The 26472-nt window shown below is 39.1% G+C and overlaps 4 protein-coding genes across 4 annotated transcripts; all 4 read left to right on the top strand.

Moving 5' to 3' along the window:
* The first annotated feature begins 297 nt into the window (after nt 1-297).
* LOC108424628 (homeobox protein Hox-C9-like) lies at nt 298-3069 on the top strand. Its single transcript, XM_017692773.1, has 2 exons — nt 298-865; nt 1803-3069. Exons 1-2 carry the CDS (start codon nt 322-324, stop codon nt 2042-2044), a joined length of 786 nt encoding a protein of 261 aa, XP_017548262.1. The 5' UTR covers nt 298-321; the 3' UTR covers nt 2045-3069.
* Nucleotides 3070-7844: 4775 nt separating this feature from the next.
* On the top strand, nt 7845-11365 carry LOC108424624 (homeobox protein Hox-C8a-like). The gene is made up of 2 exons (XM_017692768.2): nt 7845-8692; nt 9789-11365. Exons 1-2 carry the CDS (start codon nt 8266-8268, stop codon nt 10124-10126), a joined length of 765 nt encoding a protein of 254 aa, XP_017548257.1. The 5' UTR covers nt 7845-8265; the 3' UTR covers nt 10127-11365.
* Nucleotides 11366-20137: 8772 nt separating this feature from the next.
* hoxc6b (homeobox C6b) lies at nt 20138-22726 on the top strand. Its single transcript, XM_017692770.2, has 2 exons — nt 20138-21383; nt 21756-22726. The coding sequence occupies exons 1-2, from the start codon at nt 20987-20989 to the stop codon at nt 22052-22054; spliced, it is 696 nt and encodes a 231-aa protein (XP_017548259.1). The 5' UTR covers nt 20138-20986; the 3' UTR covers nt 22055-22726.
* Nucleotides 22727-24656: 1930 nt separating this feature from the next.
* LOC108424627 (homeobox protein Hox-C5a-like) lies at nt 24657-26472 on the top strand. Its single transcript, XM_017692771.2, has 2 exons — nt 24657-25176; nt 25888-26472. Exons 1-2 carry the CDS (start codon nt 24759-24761, stop codon nt 26100-26102), a joined length of 633 nt encoding a protein of 210 aa, XP_017548260.1. The 5' UTR covers nt 24657-24758; the 3' UTR covers nt 26103-26472.

Here is a 26472-nt window from a genome sequence, read left to right as displayed (position 1 = left end):
GTACCTTCTGCTTTAGCAAAGGCTCGAGCGACTCTATATTGGTCAAAAGAAAGAGAATGGCGACAGAGTCGGTCATCGGTCATTTGAGCGGTCAGTATATCAGCAGAGCACAACTTGAGGACCGTTATTATCCAAAGCAAATTGGCGCATTAATCGATGTTTTTTGGAGTAAATATAATCACGTGTCCACCGCCAGCCAATGGCAGCAGGAGCCCCCGGGAGAAATAATTACCTGCCTTGATTGTACTATGAGCACATCAAAAGTACACTTCTGCACTCCATAAAAATCTGATACATTTTAAGGAGGCTAGAGACGTCGCCATGTCGGCCACGGGTCCTATAAGCAATTATTACGTGGATTCTTTGATAAATCACGAAAGCGAGGACGTCCTGACTGCGCGTTTTTCAGCGCCGGAGATGCTTCCACCCGGCTCGCGTCCGTCGCCCCTCGTTGCAGAGTGCTCGGATTTTCCTTCTTGCAGCTTTGCACCAAAAACCACCGTCTTCACCTCGTCCTGGGGACCCGTGCATTCCCAGTCATCAGTGGTGTACCATCCCTACGCCCACCAGCCACATATAAGCGCAGAACCGAGGTATGTGCGCTCGTGGATTGAACCAATCTCAGGGGCTGTGTCTTTCACAGGCTACCCGAGCAACAGCAGACACTATGGGCTCAAGTCTGATGGTCTCCCAGAGCTCAGAGCTGGCGAATGCATTGCCGCTAACGGACGCGCCTACACGGACTATTATTTTAGCCCGTCTGAGGATCCAAGAGAAAAGCCTCTACAGTCTATCAACTCTTCTGTGGACTCGGATGCGTTGGTCTCCGACAAACTTAAGGAGGATAAACCCGAGTTAGATCCAAGTAAGTTAGCCCCCAGTTTACTTCTGTGGTGGTGGCAATAACCGCTTTTCTATGAACTGTTTGAAAAGTCTCATTCAGCTCAGTCTCCTTTGAACGAGAACGTTTCTTCCTGTCGAGACCATTTTGGAGCAAACGCCAATGGCTTTAAGGTTGTAAATAGACAGGAGCCATAAAGCGGCTATAAAATGAACAATCTCGGGAAACAGTCCTGAGATTCAGCAGATCCGAGAACGTGACAGTTCACATTTGGTGAATTTGTTCAAATTCCACATCTAATGTTTCAATTAGTGGAAGCGATTAATTAAAGAGAGTTATATTTAAGTACTAGCTGTAAATAAAAAACTATAACCTACCAATTTAATTGTTATGTTAATATGTAGCAGTAAACAAGATACTTATGGAAACATAACATTCAGCAATCAAAGCAGTTACATTAAAGCATAGATTGCGATCAAGAGCTTAATGTTTAAATTAAGTGTTACATCAGAAAGTAAGGCTTGACCAAGACTAGTGGACACACGAAACTAAGGGCTTTAAGAGTCCTTTTTATGAGCCAATAAAACCAATGGACATAGTCACTTTTTATGACAAGGTCTTTTTAAGCAGTACAAATAGGCTTACTGCTGCTAATGAAACATTCGCGTGCGATTCCTTTTGATTGTAAATACATAAACGCGAAAAATGTGCACTGCGCAGCCAGGATGAATGCAGTAGGCAAAGGAGGAGCTGGCACACAGGCTTACGTAGGGATATGTACACTGTAAAATAAATAAATGATTGCATATTAAATAGGTCAGATTAAGAAAACCTGCATTTTACCTCAGTTCACACAAATTCGACTCAATTTGTTGATTTTACATAATACATAATACGTAAAGGAAAAAACAAATAACAATTGTAACCCAGATTCCATTCTTTTTTTTTTTTTTTTTTACAGATAACCCAGTGGCCAATTGGATACATGCGCGGTCAACGAGAAAGAAACGCTGCCCTTACACTAAATACCAAACTCTAGAACTGGAAAAAGAGTTTCTATTCAACATGTATCTTACAAGGGACCGCCGGTACGAAGTGGCGCGCGTCCTAAATCTGACAGAGCGACAGGTCAAAATTTGGTTCCAAAATCGACGCATGAAAATGAAGAAAATGAATAAAGAGAAGACTGAAAGCAACGAGTAGTGAACGCGCTGTAGCCACGGATCTGGAGGCGCTTCATCAGCAACTGGACATAAAGGCCATCTGAACCTCTTTTTGCTGAAAGCGCGCTGCTTAGGCCTACACACCCACCGTCCCTAACACCTCAGCGCGGACAGTAACTCTGTACTCCGTGGTGTAGTCAGCTTTGAGTCTGTACATAGCCTGTTGCTCTTTTTTATATTGTACAGTTGAAGAAGTGTATCCAGTGAGAATTTCTCTGTGGACGACCGACTAGCTAGAGACATGTCGCTATTTAAAGAACTGTATTTTTCTAGGTGTTGTATCTTTTATGTTATACATTATGTCAATATTTTCTACGAAAAAAACTGAAAGTCTCTAAAGAAATCTTAAATAATAGAACTGTTTTTGTCTCATTGGTAATATATATTTTTAATCTGTACACTGTGAATGTTATTTCTACCATTTAGGCTGGGCATTTTTTTTGGTTTAGCGGTCAGTATATAAGACATCCAGTATACAAGAAATGTGTAGTGCCATGTTACAAATAATTAAACTTTTAGATTCAGTAGAGTGCACAATGTACACGCTTTATTTGCCTGTCATGGCACCACAGAGTTTGAACTATTGCATGCTGACGTGAAAGGAATAGCGCCATTTCCGATAGCTTGTAGAGATTAGACGCTGTAGAACGATCTTTATTAAAAGCAGCTGTGATTTTGGTTAACATCCCTTTCCATTTCCTCCTGTCCATGTCCAAGCTGGTTCTAGGCCCACTGAACAGGCTACAAATTCTCTGTGCCTTCATTTTATATCGCATCATTAATGTTTAGCGAACAGAGTCGCTAAAATCAGTTTTTGAATGCAGAGAAATGAGGTGTCTGGTTCAAAGTCTTTCAGCTGGTAAGCATAGAAAGAATTTCATAAGGGTGAGATATTATGGACTTATGTTATTATGATGTAAATATGTATGGACTATTTCAGTAATGGGCATAACAAAACAAGGGACATTATATACGCACCAAACATGAAGTCAGTTTTTGATTAAAAATGGAAAATATCTTTATTAGACATGAACAAAAATAAATGATTTAACGCTAAATGCTGTTAGAGTGTTTTATGGTGAAGAAACCCACAAATAAAACCATCTCTGAGTAGCAATGTTGCACGGCGCAATATCTGGACAAATGTTACTGCTTTCTTCTTTTCGTTTGGAAGCAAGACGTGAATTAGGCCTGGGGTTCCAGAGACAAACTAGTTCGCTTTTCTCCTGAAGGTGTCACAAAACAATGCTGACAGGATGCAAAGGGCTTTTAGAGCGCAATCCTGGACATTTCCGTTGCGGGGATCAGAGCAATGCAGGTTTACAACCCAGAGAGTATTCGAACAAAGCGAGCCTGAAGAACTGGCTAGACGTCTGGGCTAAATTACTTTATTGTTTTTATTGAAGGCAACTCCTGCGCTGCTTACAAAAGGGGTTATTACACTTGTTTTTTGGTCTAGGGTCCACTACAAACGCGTCTGTCCTTCCGTCTTATCACACCCACGCCACCGGTCAATGGAAAAAGGGTCGCGAAGCCCTTGAAATGCTTGAATCACAATCCAGTCGGTCCACAACATAGTCCCCCTCCAAGAGCCCATATTATTACTTTTTTTTATGTATTACACGTTTCAAATCCATTTAAATAAATACAGCTTTAGATCTCAACTTCATACACACACACACACACACACACACACACACACACACACACACACACATATATATATATATATATATATATATATATATATATATATATATATATATATATATATATACGTTTAATTAATAGTGACAGATAAATTCAAGGTATGTGCAAATGAAAATAAACTTAGACATTGATTAGCATAGACAAACCGAAAAGATGCACAAAAAGTGGTAGAATTTTAAATAAAAGCAAAATTGAAGAGAAATGCTTTCAATAATTTCTTAAAAGCGTGTACCGAGCATTTCTGCCTAATTAAAAAAAAGTTAGCAAGGTTTGGAAATTGTTATACTTATTGGTATGGAGGGCTTTTGTTCCACTAGCTTCTTAAAAGAAAAAAAAACTTCTGGAAGTCATCCAGAATTGCTACCTTCTGTTAGACACGGTCATTTGCATTTGCAAGCCGTTCAAATTGTTTGGATGTTTTAGGGCATTCGAGGAGCAAATCACGCTGTTCTAGTGAATACGTGTTTCTCATCCTAAACAGAGAAAGACAAAAACTAAAAAATCTACAAGTAGTAAAGATGCAGTGCAATATTTCCGTATTTGACAAGAAGGACATTATCTAAAAGTAACTGACTTTTAAAATAACTTCCTTCAAACCATGTGCAAATCTTAAACCTGAGTAGTTCTTCACGTCAGCATAAAAGAAGTGCTTTTACGAGACGTCTAAATGGCTCGTCAATAAAACCGTCCCAACATTGCCTTTCCTCCAAGAGAAAGAGGACATTATTGTGAAAATTAAATGAACGCTAGAGGTCGCTGACTTTCCACCGTTGGCCTGTTGTTCGTCTCAAAAGACAGAGAAGCTGAAATGCTAGCTCAATAGCCAGAGGTCATTGTTGGTCCTGCTGTTAGCTGAACCTGAGCATGCAAGAGCAGAAATCGTGCGGTATATATGTTCAGGCTCTAAAGCTGTTCCATAATTTAATGAAAAAAAATCTGAGGCTAAATGTAAATAACATGTACTAGAAGATGAATGTTCCAGATGCACTTCACATAGATGTGTGGGCATTGCTCAAGTGAAAAACATGAACGGAGAAGCTGAATCACTTGCTCTTTTTGAACAAAATACAACGTGATGCATTTATAACGCTCATTAAAAAGATGGTTCGTCAAGGGTTCTTTAGTAAAGACAATGCTTCTACATAGAGACATGATGTTAGGACCCCCTTTTCACTGTCCACACAGTGTACATCTACCAAGGCTCTAATCTAGGGTAATGACATAAAACAAATAGACCAATTCGATTTGCATGCTTAAACGGTTCTTTGCGTTGTGAAATGGTTCTTCAGGTTGATGGAGAATATGTTGTACAAGGTTCTACAAAGCACTCTTTTGAAAGTGGTTCTATGTAGCGCCCCTTCTGTATAAAAAAAGTTCTGTATAAATCCATATACAACACTGTCTCCATCAATCTGAAGTAAAGACAACTTGAATGTTTGAGTGGTTCACCATGCAAAGAACCCTTCAAGTACTATCTTATGTAAGAGTGTAGATAAATGTACTGCTGGGTTGCACTTTCTCATTCTGTACAGACAACAATAACAACAAAAACAAGAAAAAGAAAACAAAGATTCTCTGCAGAAAAATAGTTTATTTACATTAATTCAGAAACTCACATTCAGAAAAATACGGACACTTTTGTATCAGTCAAACATATAAACCAATAGTTTAGTCTATGCAAAATGCAAATTATGCAAGAAACAAAAACTACCATTTGACTTTATAGCTAGTCTGGCAATAGGAATGTCATTATCACACATCATTTTTGAGTGACATTATTTGTAGGTTTATCTCCAACCTAATAACACATACATAAGCATTGAGTGACATGTTTATGAGCTAACAATAAAGAATGCTTGAATATTTATGACACATTATGTTTTATGAAATAAATAACATTGTATTTATGAAAGGGGCCTTACACTAAAGTGAATTTGTTCCCTATAAAGCTTCATTACTAATTACAGTTGTTATAACATTTATGTATGAATAATTTTTGATAAGAAAAGATGTACTTTTGCATTCAAACACAATATATGTAAATGTGATAGTTTTTATTTCGGCATCTGCTTTTTAAACTGAAAACAATTCATGGAAAATCATCAAGTGTAATTTATATATGACTTTATAAAACCTATTGTAAACCATAAACCATGTACTCTTCATAAATGCTTAGTTATTGCCTCATTAATGCTCCATTCAGTGCTCATGTTTGAGGTATGAAGTCTTTTAGTTGGTAGGCTTCTGATAAACTTACCAATTGGTGATTATTCTACGCTACTCACAAAAATGTAGCGCGCAGGCAATTGAAACTAAAGATATACTGAACAATGTATTCAAATGTACTTAATTTATTAGCATAAATAACGCTCTCAGAGCTGCTATTTCGTTTTGCTTGACTTGTTGGACTTGTTTATCTTGGGTGCACTATCACACATCCAACAGCAGGGGGCAGCACGCCTAGCTGGGCCTCCTGCAAAATCCACAAACAGGGAGCAACGTGGAGAAATATTGCTTGTTAGGTATTTGGCTATAAAATAAACAATTACAAAGACAACACGTGCTCATGAAAACAGTGCTATCAACAGAGCATAAACAAAGTGGAGCTTTAATCTAAATGAAATAAGCATGACTTCAGTAAAATTCTAGCCAAAAGTAAGAAAAATCAAGGACAGTAACTTTGTTCGAATGAGACATTTTATTCATGTGGAACCAATAAACACTTTTCAATCCAGTAAATTCAAAGATATAATACATTTCACTAATCGTGTGATTTATTAAAATTCGGCAAAAACATTCATCAAAAAGGATAAGAACATTCTTTAAAAGTGGGGGAAAAAAAATTCACCTTTATTATGATATATCAGATTTGCATTTATTCAGTGCAGGCAATAAACATGAATACAGGTTTTTCAGCACAATGACAGCAAAAAAAAAAAACACACAATGAAAGTAAACACTGATTTCGTTTGCCAGATAAAAATGTATATTCAAAATTTTGAAAGAGTAGAAAGTTTTGCATTTTTAGTCAGTATTTGCGTTTGCAGTCTGACTGCTAATAACATGAGCTTTTACGAAGCCTCCTCACAAGTTTATTTGTTGCTTGTTGTGTCTCATAGAAGCCGACATTTCTCAAGAAACAGAACATTAATATTACTATTGCTTTTATCTTTAGCCTCAAACATTGAGCTAACTGTAAACAGTGAGCAACTCATTGTAAGGTTAAATACTTTACCATCCACTTGATAAGCACTGAAAGAGTAGCCACTGCTAGTTTTTCACCTCAGATTTGACCTCTTTGTTCGTGTGTTATTCGCATTTCATTGTAGGAAAAGGCCTCGCGCGCTTGTTTTTCCGTCATCGGGCTAAACGTAAATTTACGTCGCTGATGTGCCTGAGCGTATTTTAAGCCATAAATCATAAATCGCTTGATGTTATGTCATATAAACGATGAGCCGAGCACCTCTCCCTCTCGATGTATTGTAAATTTAGTACGCTGATATGTAGGCCTGAGCAACTACAGGGACCCACAAAAGTGTTTATTAAATGAAATGTTTAACAACACCGCGTCCCAGTAAATCTATTATTAAAGCCTCCATTGGGGTAAATATTACGTGTTTACTGTAATTCCACACATTTCACCCCTTTAACAATGAGGAAACAAGATAATACCCACTCTTAAAAAAAGATGATTCTTCAAGTGTTCTTTAGTGAAGACAGTGGTCCTATATAGAACCACGAACGCTCAAACAGTGATTTGATTCTTTGCATGATGAAATGGCTCTCCGGACTGATTGAGCATTTGTTAAATAAGGTTCTATCTAGCACTGCTTTATACAGCTATTGTGACAATGATAAACCTGCATAGGAAAGCCCTTGTTGGTGCAATAACACACAACTTATCAATCTGAAGAACCATTTGAGCATGCAAATGGTTCTTTGAGTGTTCATAATTCTTTTTCTTTAGTACAGAACCACTGAGGAACCTTTTTTAAGAGTATATGTGGCACATAAGCGAAATATGTTGAACTATAACTGTTAAAAGAAACGGCAGAGACTGATGGCTCAAGGCTCGCGCTGCTCAAGGTAGACGTCTAAGAACGCAACGAGGAAGGGAGGGGGTTGAAGGTTGGCGAGGAAAAGGAGGGGGGGGGTGGTGGTTGAGGGGCGCAGACACCGTTTGTGGCTGTCTGAAGAGCTAACCAGACCCAGGAACCATTCACGACATGAACTGGATTTAAGATTCCAAATAGAAGGCAAATCAGAACCGGAAGACAGGAGGGAACTGCAGTACAAAGAAAGGAGTAGATGTGTTTTTTTTTTTGGAGGCTGAGAGCTGAAGACTTCCTTGACTCACCTTTATTTTCTAAATAGGTCCACATTTTTGGTGGCACGTCTGGCGTTTTGGGGTAGAGTTGAGCTCGAAAGTAGCGAATGTCACTTGTTTAGCAGCACAAACACCACTATCCTCGGAGGAAGCCCAAACGAGACATGAGCACCTATTTCGTAAACCCGTTGTACTCCAAGTATAAAGGCAGTGAGAGGCTGGAGCAGAGCTACTACGACTGCAGGTTCCCCCAAAGCGTCACTCGGAGCCACGCGATAGTTTACGGGGCTGGATCAACAGCGGCTCCGGGATTCCAGCACGCATCCCATCACTCGCAGGATTTCTTCCAACCGGGACTGTCGACCCCTGGTTATCAGCAGAGCCCCTACGCTTTGGCGTGCCACAGCGATGCCACCACGTTTTATGGCTACGAAGCATTTCCGAGGCAAACGCTTTATGGGGCTCAGCAAGAGGCGAGTGTGGCGCAGTATCCAGACTGTAAATCTTCCTCTGGCACCAATCTAGGAGAACGACAAGGCCATTTGAATCAAAATCCGCCCGGTCTTATGTTCCCTTGGATGAGACCCCACGGTTAGATCATCTATCGCTTTACTTTATTGTCCTTTTCTTTTGGTTTTACTCAACATAATCTGTTCTACTCATCACCAACAATACAGGCTGCATGCAATCAGAAATAAACTCTCGTATGAACACTGAAATAAGCTGATTCCAACGCGTATAACGGTTCCACACAAATGAAATACGTCATTTATCCATAGTGTAACATTTCATTCATGTAGAGTCAACGTGCACACCCGAATCTTATATATTTAAAGCAACCTTTTGGCGAACATAGTTCAGTTAAGCCACACATTTCCATTCAATCCGTTTGAGCACACATATTTTATTACTTCTGCATAAAGTTTAACTATTAATGGAACAATACTGAAACATTTCGGTGCCGTTTTCTCGGGTTTCATGGGAACGGAGTTCTTTTTGGAACAGTTTTCATTCATTGAAATCTACTTTCATTACATTTTGTCTTTGTTTTGACATTAACCAAGTAGTTAAAGTAGGACAATAGAATTTACTCATTGCATGTCGACATATTTCCAATTTTTAAGTAACACATCTCTGTCGGTTCATTTTTCCGTCTGTTTACGCTAGCAGGGAAGCTTTGCATGTTTATTAGCGCAGATGTCTTCTTCATTCAGATATGATGACAGTGAACAATTCACTAGTGCAACTGGTCATATCACCACATAGATGACCTTAAAACCTCTTACAGTTAGTTCCGACTGTCCTGACAAGTGGTGTGGTGATATTTTGGTAGGGTTAGGTTTGACTTATCACTCTCTCTGTGAGTGTATGCTTGATTATATTTATAATAATATCTATGTCTATGTGAATCTTAAGTAAACCCAGACATATCACTATGGATTTTGGCCATTTTTCCAACTTCAAAATTGAGTGAACATAGTTTACTTATAATTTTGAGCCCATTAAAGAATTTATAAGGATGTTGGATATTGGACGGTCGGTCAACTCATAAATTTAAGTCCCCCAGGTTTAATTACTTTTTTTGGTTAAAAAAATTACATTTTTAAGTGGAGATCCACGTTTATTGATTGACAGTCACAAGAAAGCGTTTCTAAACGTTGAAACCTCTCCACCCTTCCATCCGTAGCACCAGGTAGGCGTAGCGGCCGGCAGACATACAGCCGTTACCAAACCCTGGAGCTGGAGAAGGAGTTCCTCTTCAACCCTTACCTTACACGCAAACGGCGCATCGAAGTGTCGCACTCGCTGAAGCTAACGGAGCGGCAAGTGAAGATCTGGTTCCAGAACCGACGCATGAAATGGAAGAAAGAGAACAACAAGGATAAATTTCCGGGTCAGAGAGACGAGACAGAGGCTGAGGGTGAGGGAGATGGAGAGGGAGAGGGAGAAGGAGAGAGCGAACCGAAGGGGGATGAGCAGCGACAAAAAAAGGAAACGGCAGAAGAAGAAGAGTCAAAAGAGTGATTTTATGGCCTGCTTTTTATGGTTATATGACTTCAAGTTGAGCCTCTGTGTGCATGTGTGGAGAGAGAGAGAGAGAGAGAGAGAGAGAGAGAGAGAGCGCACTTTTTACGAGCACGGTGGGAAAGAAGTAAAAAAAAAAGTTAAACACACAATAAAAGCTCTTTCCTTCTCACTGATCACCACCACAATGCGAACATCCTCAGCCAAGTGCTAAGGTGCATTTTCCAAAAACTCCTAATATGTAAGCCACTCCTAAGGATGCACTTCAGACTTTTATTCTTTTATTCTGTAGCCAGATCTGTGCGAAGTTTGGTGGGGGAATCGCAAATTTGGAGCATGATAAAATTAAGCCCTTGGTTAACATGTTTAAAGACTTCTGCATAAACATTGGTCTACATACTCAGATTAACCTTGAACCAATATGAGGCTTAAATCAGCCCTGAATGTTTAGGCCTGTGAGCTTTGTTTGTGTACCAAAACATTCGCACATTACGATTGAGTTCGACCCACAATGTGTTGGAACAGCTAATAAGCTGAACAAAATCAAGATTTTACATCAAACCAAACCTCCAAAACCTCTGCCCTGTTTCACTTTTTACTGTGCTGTAAAATGATTATTTTTCCGTACTTTTTTTCATAAGTTAGCTGTAGGCTGTAGAGTGCTTGTGTCTTTTTAGGAAAGTAGTTCTTATAATAATCGCCTAATCATTTTTGCATGTGATGCTACCTAACAGGGGGGAATTTGCAGTGCTTCTTTTCAATGTGTTATTCGAAAAATTGACGCAAACATCCAAAACAATGATCTAAACGACCTCATGCATCTGGTTCTGTGTGAAATGTTTGCCACCATTCATCCATTTCTCACTTGCTCATTTCACACTTTCTCATATAACCACTTTAACTCAGATTTATATAAACCTTAGCTGGTAGAGCTGACTTTACTTGATCTGTGAAATTGACCACACTATTTATATAGCAAATGAAGGAGTTTTCGCGCTGATCAACTTCGACTACCTATCGACATGCGTTTGGTGTAATGAATGTCAGTATTTCCAAAACGTTTCTATAACATTATGATGTTTGTGCATTTGACAAGTTGTCATAAAAGATAAAGGGTTGTTTTGGCTGTATATGGAAGCAATGATAACATCAGTCACTGAAATATTTCTGCAATTGTTTTCTATATTTTATTAGAATGTGTGTCTTTCACGCTGAAACATAAATAAAGCTGAAAAATTACTGTTGACGGTTTTCAATCAGCTCACTATGGAATGTCAAATCTACAGTAAACACGTGCAGTGATCATCTGTTCATGCATTCGAAATAACAGGCGTGACTCTACATGCGAGAAATCCCTCAGTAATATAACATCAGCAAATTTATTCTACACGGTTCGGTTCTATCAGTGATGCTATACTTTGCAGCGCAAATAGAGAAGTCTTGGTAATTCTTGGTAATTCTGAGCTCGTCTCGTGCTAATGCACACTCACTGTTAGTACTGTACGCGGTAATGTGCCCATGTGCCAAGTGACATGTGCTCGCAGGAAACGGCAACCGTATCAAAAGCAGAGCACCATAATCATTGCAAGTAGTTTTATTTTTATTGTTTGTATATTACTGTGCATTGTTTGATAGACAGTAACAGTTGTATGTAGTACTTCTTTCACAAATAGATTATCTAAATAAATGGAACATAGCAGTGAATACCAAATTTCAGCACAAGAAACAGCTACATTACATATCTAATATATATACATACATAGATATCTATCGCATATTATTTACAAAACGACTTTTACAGCGCTGTCCTAACAACCGTTAATAAAAGCACAAGAACCAAGCCAGTACTCTGTATTTGGACACGCGCTCATTGCCTCACAATATTCAATAGAAATAGTACCTAAATATATTAACCAAAAATAAAGATTGAGACTTCTTTAAATAAACCAACAAACCAAAACAATGTGATGGCATTGTACACGTTTCAAACACATCTATAAGAAAAGCTTAGGCCTACCTGCAGAGCTCCGGCTCAGGAGGGAGATGGGCGAATCGAGCAATCTTCTGGCAAATGCGTCTGTGGTCACGACTGACATTCCGGAAGTTTTCTGAGGAAGTGGCAGTTGTATTAGAGTATTGTCTACCCGCCAGACCTTTGTACTTTCATGTTGTCAGTGAAGGAGAAGTCCTAAAATGGCTGTAATCGCCTGTAAACTTTATTGCTGGCCAATAAACCCATTAGCGTCTTTAACATTCTCCCAAACAGCCTATTGCCCTGATTCAGACAGCGCTCTTCCCATGCCAGCTAAAGTGTAGCCGGAGCAAGCCTGCAATTGGAAAACAACTTAGGAACGTTCTTTGGGAAAAACTCGTGAAATAAAATGAAAGACCAGGCTAATGATTTGGGGAAGAGGCTGTGGATTGTGTTGTTGTGTACTACTGGCTAATAGCGATTTTATCAAGACGAAAAATATGTCGTTAGTACTTTTCAATCTTGCTAGGGCTATTTTTTCCACAATGAAGGATTTCTCGTACAGATCAACTTAAGCAGTTCTCAGCACACAGCAGGTGAAGAGGTAAGGGCTAAGCTAGTGGACAGCCACGACCGATAAATAGGTCTACTTTGGGGAAAGATTCAGTTCACATCGTTAGAACAAGAAAAGCAGATGGATATTTTCAATTTTTTAGAACAATACATAAAACAACCCTAAAGAATAAACAGTTTGTACCATCATTGTGGATTTTTTTTTACATAGTGATCATTTGAGATTTGAAATAGGAGGAAATATTAAAATAACTGCATGGTTTAAAAAACGAATGATTCGTGTATGAGATCTCGAACATGTTTGTCTGTCGTTTATTTCTTAGTGAAAACTTAAATGTGTGCTTTTCTGCTCTTTTTTTAGATCACCATAACTTTTTTAAGGTGAACGTAATGGAAAAGATAAAACGTAAAGTAGAGCAAAACATGAAATATAAAATTTGCCATAACTTTTGTACATTTTATGTTTTGCTTATTTTTCCCACAATATGTTAAACTCAACACATAAATAATAGTCGTGCATTAAAATTTGAAAATGTGTTAACTTATTTTCACAATAACATGTCATTTTACCACATATTTGTGTTTTTTTTTATTATAGTACACATTATATTTGTTTTTAATTCAAGTTTCATTGACAATCCCCAATGTGTTGGCACGCATAAAAGGACGCAATTAGAGATAACGCTCACTTAAGTATAGTACAGGTTCATTTTCATTTTACATAGAGCGAGGAAACTGTGCAATGTTCTCCACATAGGCCTATAGTTTTAGAACTACCGTCATTTTATTGAGTCTTCGGCATCATTAATGGAACAGAGAGTGTAATTCTTGGGAAATGTGTATTAACTGTCCTCTTTTAATGTTTTCTTTTGATTCAATTGCATTAATGATGGATTTAAAGCATGGTGGGTTCAAGTAACCTTCATAATGCTACAAGTCTCAAAGTTTAGTCCATTCCACGAAACTCCGAGATACCATTCCAACCAAAGCGCAAATAAAAACTGTAATTATTTTGTCAGTGATTAATATCTTCACTGAACACATAAACAACTTAAACCTAAGTTCTCCGTTTCACGTTACCTCAATAAGAACGTTAATATAGTACGTTGATGGTACAGATGACGCTCCAAACGTTTGGGTGAAGCAGGCGCAAAGGCAAAACCAGACAGAAGAAATATTTGTAGATTTGTGAACAAAACAAAAGCTTTTGAAAGGTGACTGGAACGTTTAGATGTGAATCTTGAGATGGCTTCCTACACTGAGATCCATGGGTCGAGCGGGGTTGGAAGGGGGTGCAACACATTCTTGGTTGTTTGGTGGGAAATTTACAGCTGAGCAATAAAAGTTTACGACTAGGCCGTGGCTGGGATTGGCTGCGTCGAGTCACATGGCATGCTCCATGAACATGAACTTTATACTGTTGTCTTTGCTCCGGTCATATTCGCTCCCCATCTCTCCAGACGCGCGGAAAATGGAGCATGGCGTCCCGCAGCCTTGCACTGAAATATAATAGCGAATAAAAAAGAGCAGGGAAGTCTCGGTCTCCGTTCTAACGCGTATGTGTGCTCCTCTCTTCCTCCCTGCTCCCTCACTTCGTCTCGCCGCCCGTCACCTCTGTCGTGCACGGAGGGCTAGGCTAAAGTCGTTGCAGAGCATGGGACACAACGCAACCGGTCTAGAATACTGGGTTCCTGAACGCCACAGAAATCAGACAGGATATGGAATTTCCCACGAAGTGACTGACTTCACCTCATGCAGTTCAGCGCCACCCCGCCCTCCTTTCAACTGGGCGCTACACTTACTGTGTAGCACAGGAGCGGCTTGAGAAAGCAGGTAAGCTCGCGGTTCTATGTGTTTCTAATTGGTTCACATGGCCATCTAAACTCTAAAAAGATGGTTTTTCGAGGGTTCGTGGGTAAATGCAATGGTTTTATTTAGAGCCATACATTTGATAGAAAACCGTTCTATACTATAAATTAGTATTTGAAATGGTTCTGTAGATTAATGGTTCTATCTACTACCAGAAAGGAATGACGTCGTAACGATAGCAGAACCCTTTTTTTGGCGAGACATAAAACCATTTTCAAAAAGCTTCCATATAATACAACATACAACACATTCACCACCAATCTGAAGAGCAATTTCAACAGGCAAAGAACCATTTAAGCATGAAATGGTTCTACATAAAACTCATGGTTCTAAATAGGAACATTCCCTTTATTAAAACCCTTTATTAAATCTCAAACCCTTGAAGAACCATTTTAAAGAGTTTACGTGGTTTAAATGGACATCTGTCTAAGCAATAATATATATATATATATATATATATATACCCTAACGCGAGCATATTATTTTGAATTTAGATGTTGGGGAAACATTGTAAACACTTTGTTTAAAGCCTTTGTTGTATATTTTGTATATGGACCCACGAGGTGTGCATATGATTCTTATACAGCTGAAAGCAGGAGAAAAGCGAGATATGGGTCGTCAATGGATGTTTTCTCATTATTGTGATTGATAGGCGAGAAATATTAATGAGAAGTTCAACTTGTTTATTCACTTGGAGCGTCCAGGACATTAGAGGACAGTGAGCTTTATTTAGACCATGAATTTGTATGAAATTGGGCAGGCAGACAGATTTCAGACATGAACTGACAAAGGAGGTGACCTCTCTGACATCAGCGTCACAAAGTATCCCATAATAGACTCCAGATAAAGTTTGTTACCTAGGAGTCTGATATTCGAGTACAAGACCGACTATTTCATTCAGATCTACTGATTAGTCTACACTCTTAAAAATATGGTTCTTTAAGGGTTGTTTAGTAAATACAGTGGTGCTATATGGAGCCATGGATGCTCAAAGAACCATTTGCATGGTTATATGATTCATCGCATGGTGAAATGGTTCTTCAGACTGATGGAGTGTTGTATAAGGTCACGATGCCAAGAATCCCTTTTGGTGCTGTATAGAACCATATACAACACGTTCTCCTTTAATCAGAAGAACGATTTGGCCATACAGAGAACCATTTAGGCCATTAAATGGTTCTATATAAAAACGTGTGTTTTTACTAAAATGCTTTAAGAACCATCTTTTTAAAAATTGCACTGAAGAAAAAAAAAAGGTCAAATGTGGAAAAGAGCCAGATTTGATTAAAAACAATCTGTGTATAATTTTAATGAAACATGTGAAATTTTTCACTTACCATGATGTTTATATTTAAATGATATACCAGACTTTTGATGTTCATCTTTAACCATACATAATTACAAAATAAAAGTTTTAATGCAGGGTGGTATGACGTATGTGCATATTTTTTTTGTTATTTACTTGTGGCCACACAAAAAATGTGTATTTAGCTCTGTACTAGTAATTTTTGCCTTATTTTAATAAAGTTGTCTCAAGACTGTAAGAAAAGAAGGACAGCTCGTGGTTCACCTGGTTTTCATTAATATTTCATTATTAAACATGCAGACTATTCTAAGACGTCTTCTACGTGCTTTGTTCAGAAAAGCAATCAGTAAAAACCGAAATCAGATCAATTGTAATTCCGTTACCACCAACTGACACTGACGAATGGAGTCCCTATATTGCTGATATTGCAGAGGTGGATGCTGCCATCTAGTGTTCAGCTCTATGCCATTAGCCTGCCTTCATTGTGTTTTCACAAATCAGACGTTTCTCAGATTAAATTTAGGCGCAGTGTTTGAGCTGAACCCCAACATAGTTTTCTTAAAAAACGTTCTGCAATGGCAGGTGAACGTGCTTAACTTTGAGACACTGTTTACAAATCAGACGCTGATTTTTTTCATTCAGAGTTGGCGTTGTTTGCATTAGTACACTTCCGGAGGATGTATTTGTTTTACAGGAGTTTACAATGGACAGATCAGTTGAATAAGCTCGGTTTGCATGTTTACAGTGGACATATTTGTATCAATTATCCTGAATTAACCCAATATAATGCATACGGTTCAGCTGTTATCAACAATTGTTTTAGCTATCACCTTCATAATCTCCAGTATAATAAAAACAACAAAAACAATCATTCTCTGTGAAGCTGAAGGAAGAAGCTCCAAATACAAAAACTGCATTCAACATCCAACACTTATGAATGTTTCTTTGAATTTTTGTTTTTTTATGAAATTATAAGACAACGGTCTGACATCTTGTTAACTCAAGATTGCGTCAGAACGTATCACTGTTCTTGAAACACCATTGCAGTACAGTGAAGGTTCTGACTTCACTTTGCCTTGAGCCACGTGAGCAGCCTTCATATACGTCATGACGTTATTCCAGGAATTCCTGTGGTCTTTAAAATACCCTGTTTTTTAATCTGGCCCTTCGCGGACATTCACTGATTCATCTCCTTCCAGTTTCTGTAGGCATTCGTTCTGATGTGTTTTTTTTTTTAATCTAATTCCTCAACATTCGTGGCTTAAACAAAGTCGATAACACTGTAAATTAAAGACGGGCTACTTCCAGTGGAACTGCAGCCAAGTCGCAGTGAGGCTTAAGGTGGAGCTGTTGCATTCATGGTCGTGTCAAATGAGTAAGTGAGGTTTATGGTTGTCCCTGGTTTGGGAACACGCAAAACGAAGCAAGCAGAAGTCCCCATTCTCCTTAATTACCAATCCGTTTCTTAAGTTTCCAAAACTGAAATTTAAAACAGAAATTTTAAACTGAATTGTACCATCCAATTGCAAGACAGGCTCTCCCTCACTGAAGTTAGTCTGAATTCATTGAAACTGAATTAATTTTCTGATAATTGTTCACCATCAAACATTAATTCGTATCATATTAATGTTTGTTCTCAAAAGACAATTACAAAGTCTCCGCAGACTGAGAACTACATCTGAATCTCCAGTGAACTAAAGCAGGTTAGAGCTCATGTATTTAACAAGCAAATAAATGCACTAAAATACTCAAGTGTGCAGTGGGCAGCTGATCAAACATTGAATTGTGACTAACTAGTTCTGACTTCAATTTACAAGCTTTAAAAATGACTCCGTGATTAGACGCAATGTGTTCAGCTGCCGAAGCAAATGTGGATCAATTGTGTCTATTTTACAGCCCCCCAAAAGGTCGTCAGCGGAAGTCTCTCTAGTCTTGGAAACATCAGCGACACCTCATAACCATCTAACTGTGAAAGCAACACGAGAGAAACCTCTCTGACTCTGCTAGAATATAAAGGGGCAGAAACATGAAAGGCATTAGAGCTTAAAGAACGTGGCGTCATACCGAAGAGTGGTTTCAAATAATAATAATAATAATAATAATAATAATAATAATAATAATAATAATTCCCCCCAGAAATGAACTGTAGCTGTGTTAGCATAAAATGTTAGTCAAAAATGTTTTGTACTTTTAGTTCATTAATTATAACTGTGGCCTACATTGTAAAAGATAAATTTACTTTTTACTTTAGAAGTTTAAAGAAGTACTTTGAGAGTTATTTAGTTAGTTCCTGTGTTTAACTTTAGTTTTTATACACATACATACATACATACATACACACACACACACACACACACACACACACACACACATATATATATATATATATATATATATATATATATATATATATATATATTTATATATATATTATATATAAAATGTTAGGCTGGTGTTAAAGTTGTAAAGTACGCAATACTGTTTTTGACTGCCAAATGACACATCTTCGGAAACATGTTCTAATTCTCATGGCCCTCGCCAGAAGGACTCAATAAAACACTTCACAGCGCTTCTAATTCAGATCCACCAGAGCTCTACTTTCCCTTTCCAGCTTATATTCACATTACAAATTGTGCAGCGGTAGAATGTCTACTGGTCAGTTGTGATCAAGTAAACGTGTTTAAGCGAGTAGATCGCCAGGAACTCCGTTGCCAGTGTTTGGATGGCTGTTCGCAGCTTTTGGCTTGGCGCTGGCTCAATCGCAGAGCGTGTACAGGATGCGCTCATCACAGTCTGTTTTGCTGCCAACTCAGCAGCGCGACTCATGTGGCCTAAATTATGTTAATAGGCTTCAGAGTTCAGGATCAAAGTGACATGTCAGGTTTGTATCCGACAGCGTGCTACTTAAATGAGAAGCTCGCCATTCAGGCTCAGTGCGCTACACATGACTTCCCTTTATCTTCAGCTGTGCCCTGCAGTTATGCTTGTGGTGAAACGTATTCAGACTTGTCAATGGCCGTTTGTCCTCTTCCAAAGTTTTTTTTTTTCTTCTATATAGAATTGGGTTTAGACACCAGCGTGAAGACAGATGTACTCATTTCTCAAGGTAGAGTGCGGTTTGTTTTATTATGTTGTGCTATGGCATTGAAACGCTCAAAATGAATCAATTTCTGCTCAGCCCAGTCGACCGCATGGTCTACAAGCAGATGAGAAACATACTAAACCGCATGTGGCTAAACAAGTTTAGCGCCGTTTTTCATATTTTGAAATCTGAGCGCAAATCGTCCAACACACCAAGGCAAAATCTTCCATCTCCAGAAAGATAACTTCATGAAAGAAAAGAAGAAAAACACATTTTAACCTTTGAATGGGAGTTAATGGAATCAGATTGTTTTCCAGCTCATTTTAGAGCATTTCAATCGGACCGCTCATCATGAAATGCTAATGCAATGTAACGATCAGCTGGTGCTTTCAATTTCTTTCAAAGAATGACAAGGCTTCGTCTCGACAGCGACGATATGCAAGTAATAATGACAACAGTAAAAGTAAATGTAAATAAAATGAACAACCATTAATAGAGTTTAGTCGCTCGTGCTGCTGCTGAACACGCTGTTGCTGGAAGCTGACATTTGTCTGGTTTTATGACTTCGGCGGCTCAGGCGTTAAGGCATTCTTTAGCAGTAAAACTGCCATAAACGACCCCCCCTTCCCTTTTACATTTCACTCTGCACAAAAGGACACAGACACACAGTAAAGTATGCAGCTAGTTTGAAGAAATCATACGCTGTGAAGCGCTTTTTGGGAAAGTAAAAAAAGGTAAAAAACCGCAAAATGCATGTCAAAATTACAAATTGCGCGACAGTAACTGCCTGACAAGTGCATTTTTTGGTTTCTAAATGGAATACATTGATCAGACTGTCTGTAAATTAAGGAAAAAATAAATAATATTACATAGATCTTGCTACGCTATTATACATAATGGTAGTGAGTTACATTTGAGGAGGTGCAAATGTTCAAACTTTCTACATTGGCGAATTTTTTCCTACATTCGTGATTTTTTCCTAAACTAGAAAGATGTATGTATGTAGTCATAGAATAGGAATATGGATAAAACAATCTGGACATGGCTTTATGAAATCAGGCCACGTTGTAGGCTACTATAACTTAGCATTGACCACGAGAAAAAAAAAACATGAGAATTTGCGCGTGCAGTTTCCCTAAAAGTAAAACAAAAAGTGAAATTATTATCGTTCAAAATAAATATTTGAACACGAGCCAATTGTGTTTTTTTATTCCATTGCTATTAACAGGTCCTTATACACAAGGACACACAACACATTTGCAAAAAGCAATTGTTTGAATTAGTAGCATGATGAAAAACGCACGCGAAGTCCGTTTCTTGAAATCTCAAAGTTTTTTATTGTTATTATATTTTTTTATTGTTTCATCAGCACAATTCTCTTCTGAAATTGGTTGAAATGAACGCGACATATTGAACGACTCAAAAATCTGGTGAAATTGTGTTTTATGGTTGTTGTATTTTATTTTTTGAGAAGTGCTTGGAACCTTTAGGCACTAAATTCAGAAACGTCCTTTGTTTGAGAAGGATCAGGCAACGACAAGCAGACTTCGTGTGTGTGTGTGTGTGTGTGTGTGTGTGTGTGTGTGTGTGTCAGCGAGAGAGAAAGAAAGGGAGAGAGACACTAAGTTACTGAATAAAAGTTTGTGGATTTCCATCCAAGCGCGGCGTACACTCTGACTGGGTAAGCTATGCAGTTACTTGGGCAAAGAATGAAAAAGTCGACTTCATTTTTTCCCCACTTTCCTCATGATGCCCACGCATTTGATTGGACAGAAAGTGGTCAGCTGACACTGTCATCTTTGTCCAGCTTAGAACGAGGCTTTTGGAAACACTCGCCTGCGTACATGGTGCCTTTTATTGTCGTTGCCGAAATAAATGACATAGCGGTTCTGTGTTTTGGAAGAAAAAAATATTAATACAAAGACTGCCAGAGATAGGAAGAGTTGAGCGAGCGAGGGAGGGAGCGAAATAGAGAGAAGGAGAGAGAGAGGGGAATCAGAGAAGGTAAGGGAGGGAGGGAAAGAGTGGGAGAGAGGTTTACAGGGAGAGAGGGACGGTATGAATTCCTATTTCACGAACCCGTCGCTCTCGTGCCATTTAACCGGCAGCCAGGAGGTTCTACCCAATGTGGCCCTGAACTCCACCAGTTATGACCCCGTTCGCCATTTCTCGTCCTATGGCGCCGCCGTGGCCCAGAACCGGATATACTCCACGCCGTTCTACTCACCACAAGACAACGTTATGTTCGGCTCCGCTCGGGCACCTTATGACTACGGGTCCAATGTGTTTTACCAGGACAAGGATGTGCTCCCAAGCTGCAGACAGAGCTTGGGACAGAGCGCACAGGGCTCCCTGGCGCAAGACTACGCTTCAGAACAAGGCAGGAGCGCATCTCAGGAACCAAAGAGCGCCGTTCAGATTTATCCGTGGATGCAGCGAATGAACTCGCACAGTGGTGAGTAGTTAAACACAAGAGATTTTTGGGGGGCTGTTTTTTACGACTTCAAACCCACGTTTTATCACCCCATAAAGCAATGGAGGAGCTCCTCGTCACTCCGCAATAAATGCCTTTTATCTCTTGGGGAAATCCCTTTTGGCCAAAATACACGCGCTGTCAGAAAGAAGGAGCCCATTCAAAACAAATCCCAAGTTCTAGGAGCTTTTATGGATTTATGGGAGCTTGCTTTGAGGATGGAGGTCGATTGGTGAAATGTAAAGTTGTCTAAACTAATTAATATTGAAGTGTGTATATTCTGAGCAGTTATTTTGGATTGAAGCTGTAAGCAGTTCCCCGAAATGTGTTATTAAACCTCTTTTTCCTCTATAGGGGTCGGCTATGGGTCTGACAGGCGGAGAGGTCGCCAGATCTACTCCCGTTACCAAACACTAGAACTGGAGAAGGAGTTTCATTTCAACCGCTACTTGACGAGGCGCCGGCGTATCGAAATTGCCAACGCGCTTTGTCTTACCGAACGCCAGATCAAAATCTGGTTTCAGAACCGCCGCATGAAGTGGAAGAAGGAAAGCAATCTCACCTCCACCCTGAACGACAGCGTCCCGTCGGTTGGCAGCCAAGAAGAAGGCAAGGAGGAAGAAGAAGGGGCGACAAATGAAAAGAAGGAATAAGGACTGGAGTGTTCATTCTTCATGGTATCAAACCGCTGTACGAGTAACTACCTATAAGAAATAAACTACCTATTGAAGTTTGGCACAGTGCTTTAAAGACAAAACTGTTTTCAATGAAACAAACTCTTTTGTGCCATATGCACGCCGGAGATATGTGACCTCTCCATGTTTTCTTATGTTTAGGAACCAAACACTTCATTCCACACTTCATTCCCAAACGTAGCCTCTCAAATTGAGCCCACCAGTTGGCAAAATTTCTGCCATGAATGTATGTTTCATATCACGCTAATACTTAGCTAAGCAAGGAAGAAAAATGTCATGTTGTTTGAGTAAATCAGATCTTGTCTATTTGGCTACGACTTGTGGCATTATAAAGGTTAAAACTTGTCCTTTGTTTTGTTATGTTTTTACGATGTATTGTTTTCACATGGTTTAACTGTATGAAGCATTAAAACGATGCAAACATGAAGTATACTGAATCTGAATTGTGAATGTGTCTGGACGTGTTTATGAATATAAAAGTGTGACGCAACATTCCTAGCATTTGTGTAAATGCCTCAGCTTTCAGGTGCAGTGTTATTAGCCTTTAGATGGAACCGTGTACAGTGAGACTGTGACCACATTGGTCAACATGAAAACAATGTATCACAATAAAATACTTTTGAAGGTGAACCCGACGCTTAGTATTTTTGGAATTCAGGCCAAGCAAATAATCAAAATATTCTCTATACATTACAACATTTAAGAGTCTTTCATGATAACCAATGAAGAATCAGCACATATGACTAAATAAAGCGGCGCAGTTCTTAAACAGCAACAGTTTATAATAACGTAAAATGGGAAAATGCAAATCGCAAAGAGAAGGGAAAACAAGTCTAAACTGTTCCATTTTACAAATATTTATGACCTGTCAGGTTCTCTCATTCATCCCCTGAGCACTAGAGCTACACTGCATGAGACTGAGTCATATCGTAGCCTGTTAATAATTTGAACACTATTAAGCGAGCATACTGTAAATGAGAGTTCGCAGGCAAAATTATAGAAGTAACCATTAAGTTGGAGGTAGCTGTTTGTGTACTGTCTAGTTCTAAGCAAGGCGTGAATTACAAAACAACAGAGTCCAGAGTTTTTGGTTGTAGGAAAAAAGCGAGCGTGACATCAACACAATAACATTCACATGCTGTTCAACCAACAAACTTTATTGACATGTTCAAACTTTGTAAATTACAAAAGGTTTTGTTAGACATGAGCTCTGTAAGTGTTGTCAGAAACGCGTAATAATGCTGTTATATCTCAAGCTAAAGAGCTAGATTTGTTCAAAAGAGTTTACCTCAATGAACTCAAGTTCTCAACTGCAAAGTTAATAAAAGCAAACAAGATGTAGACACTTGCTTGACAGATTTGTGTTCTCTGTGAGTCACTATTTTTGACGGTGGTTCATATATTTTGCCCTTATTAAAAAAAGTGTATTGTGGAGAGTGATGTAAACTTTGTATTTCGTAAGCACGTTAGTAAGTAAAACAGGACAATGTAAATAACACAAGCCTTTGTTTGGTTATAGGGCATGATGCTTTGTTTACTTTAAAAAATTATCTCCTTAAAATTACATTTTTTTCGTTATTTTAACCAGGTCAGAAATCTAAACGCCCGCTTTTGTGTAAAGCCTTGATCCCATCGTGCATTTTTATTAAGGCCCATTTCATTTTATTTTTTTTACTGGAAAAATGGCTGAAATGGTAAAAATAGTATCAGTAGGACGAAAACTTATCTTAATGTAGGTTGTGCACTCTTTAAAAGGATTATTCTTCAAGGGTTCTTTATTAAAGACAATTGTTCTATGCAAAACCACAAACATTCGAAGAGACACCTGCATGATTAAATGGTTCTATGCATGGTGAAATGGTTGTTCAGATTTGAGAATGTATTCTTTATGGCTCTACAGCACCAAAATGGATTCTTGTATGGGTACAAGCTTGACACCGACACAGTAGAAGAACCCTTTTTGGTTCTATATAGAGCTATTTTCAAAAGTGACCACACACAACACTTTCTCGAAAGAACCATTTAATTTATGCCTTCTCAAAAATCACTCCATAACAATAGAATATATGTTAATTAATCTGTTGCTCTTTGCGCTAAATCCTTAATCCTAAATGTTCTCCTTAAAAAATTATATATATATATATATATATATATATATATATATATATATATATATATATATATACATGCTTCGCACGTTTGCTTTCATTCAGTAAATAATCAGTAACACTGGGCTCTGCATTCTGTCTCGAGAGTTAAATGCCATTTCTTGCCCTGTAAAGTCTTGAGCAGCAGGTGACGCTATTGGCCTTCAGTCCCGCTTCTCCCTGCCCGTGCCTCCCCACCCTCCTGTGTCCCTTTACCAACTTATCAAATGTTTTGCCCACCTCCATCAATAACCTGCTGGTACGATCTAACCAAATTTATGACTGGACGACACACGCACGTGATTCCCCTGAAACAATCCATATTTGGGCAATAGAAAAGAAGAAAAAAAGAGAAAAAAACCTTCACCTATAAATCCTGCTCGTTTTAGCATATAAAGCCCTCACGACGTTCAAAAGAGCTACAAATCAAATACATTTACAATAACAAAATTATCGGCTCCGCGCAGTAATTCAACTGCGTAAATGTTTCTCTTCTGCAGCGCGTCGCATGTGAGATGATGACCTCTTACGTTTCCGGTTCGTGGTTCGACAAGTCAAACCACGAAGCGCCCGCCTTCGCTCGCGGCTCCTCGGCGTCCGAGTCGCCTAGTTGTTTCTTCGGTCCGCTTGAGCACCGGAGCGGCTCGATCAGGGGACCGTCAGCGTGGAGCTCGAGGCCCGCGGAAGGCACAGGCTCGGGTCGGTCGGGTAGCGCTGGAGCGGGGCCGCCCATAGCGTCTCCAAAATTCCAAAATCTGGGCGCCCTGAATCGCGGAATTCGCCTGGAAGATCACAGCGGAAGGAAAAGCGCGACGGAGAGCGAAGCGGGAGCTTCCCGATCCGTTCCGGCAACGCGCGAAGCTCGTCAGGCGCCACTAAGCGCGCAACAGCCTCAGATTTACCCCTGGATGACTAAACTGCACATGAGCCACGGTAAAGTTTTCCCTGCAGTCGCAGCGAGCTGTAGCTGCTCACTTTCACTTGCTCCATGTGTTCGTCGACGCTTTTCTCCCCCAACTCCATTCATTGTTTTCTTTTTTCTTTTTTTTCCGGGGTTTTATAGACCGCGTTCGGAAATAATAAAACTGGCGGTCGTAAATTTTATGACAAAGGCTTCAATTGCTCGTAAAGCTGTCCGCTTACGACGAAGAGACGATCTCGGGCCAAATTTATGACGGTGTAATTGGATAAGGGAAACAAACCACCTCCAAAAACACTACTGTATCCGTTTAAAGGGAAATAATCAAAATTTGAATCAAATTTGGCTGAAATTGAGATGTCAGATTAAAGATCAGGTTTTTTTCATAAGAGCAGACGTTCTTTATTTATTTATTTGTTTGTTTGTTTGTTTATATTTCTCATTTCAACCTCTTGTCTGCTTTTCTCATGTGAAGTCGCATGTCAACTCTTCTTCCCACATTTTTGTTAAATGTTTAAAATGTGCTTGACACCACGTTAAAATTGGATTTTGTACTAATTGACAGGACTGAAAAAGTCCATGTAGGCTATATTTTGGGAAGATGCATACATTCTCCATGTATGAGCATTGTATGGCACTCATAAGGCTCCAGCTACTGCATGTGGCCTAGTGTTTTTTTTTTTTTTTTAAGGATTTGTCTTTATCTTATTTTGGTGCCGCTCCAGAATCGGATGGGAAACGTCCTCGGACGAGTTACACCAGATACCAAACCCTGGAACTGGAGAAAGAGTTCCATTTCAACCGCTATCTCACGCGGCGGAGGCGCCTCGAGATTGCTCACAGCCTGTGTCTGAACGAAAGGCAGATCAAAATCTGGTTTCAGAACCGTCGTATGAAGTGGAAGAAGGATTCCAAGCTCAAAGTCAAACAGCAGTTCTAAGCCTCGTCTCCAGTGACCCACACGCGATATTAGATGTGGTTTCTCTTCTTTTTTTTGGTGGTCATGTATTATGTTTAAATTGTGGACCATTGAAGGTGAACTAATATATTAATACACGAATGTACATATGTACAAAATCACTTTGTCTTTTTAGACTCATTTGCTGAAGACTCAACATCTTTGCATCTGTTATGACGATAATTCAGCTGGCCACTTCACTGCGACTTTGTTGTTTTGTTTGATTCTGTGTTCCGTGCCTGTGACTGCGTGTCAGGAAGTTCAGTGGTTTTTGTAAGACACTGATCATGTTTGCTGTACGTCTGGTTGAAATGTTGAAATTAAACGTTTGAGAAGTCTTTAGCACAAAAGA

The sequence above is a fragment of the Pygocentrus nattereri genome, chromosome 21 (genome assembly GCF_015220715.1).
Source record: "Pygocentrus nattereri isolate fPygNat1 chromosome 21, fPygNat1.pri, whole genome shotgun sequence".
Taxonomy (NCBI): Eukaryota; Metazoa; Chordata; class Actinopteri; order Characiformes; family Serrasalmidae; genus Pygocentrus; species Pygocentrus nattereri.
The sequence above is the reverse complement of the archived record's forward strand: the minus strand, read 5'-3'. Positions and strand labels throughout refer to the sequence as shown.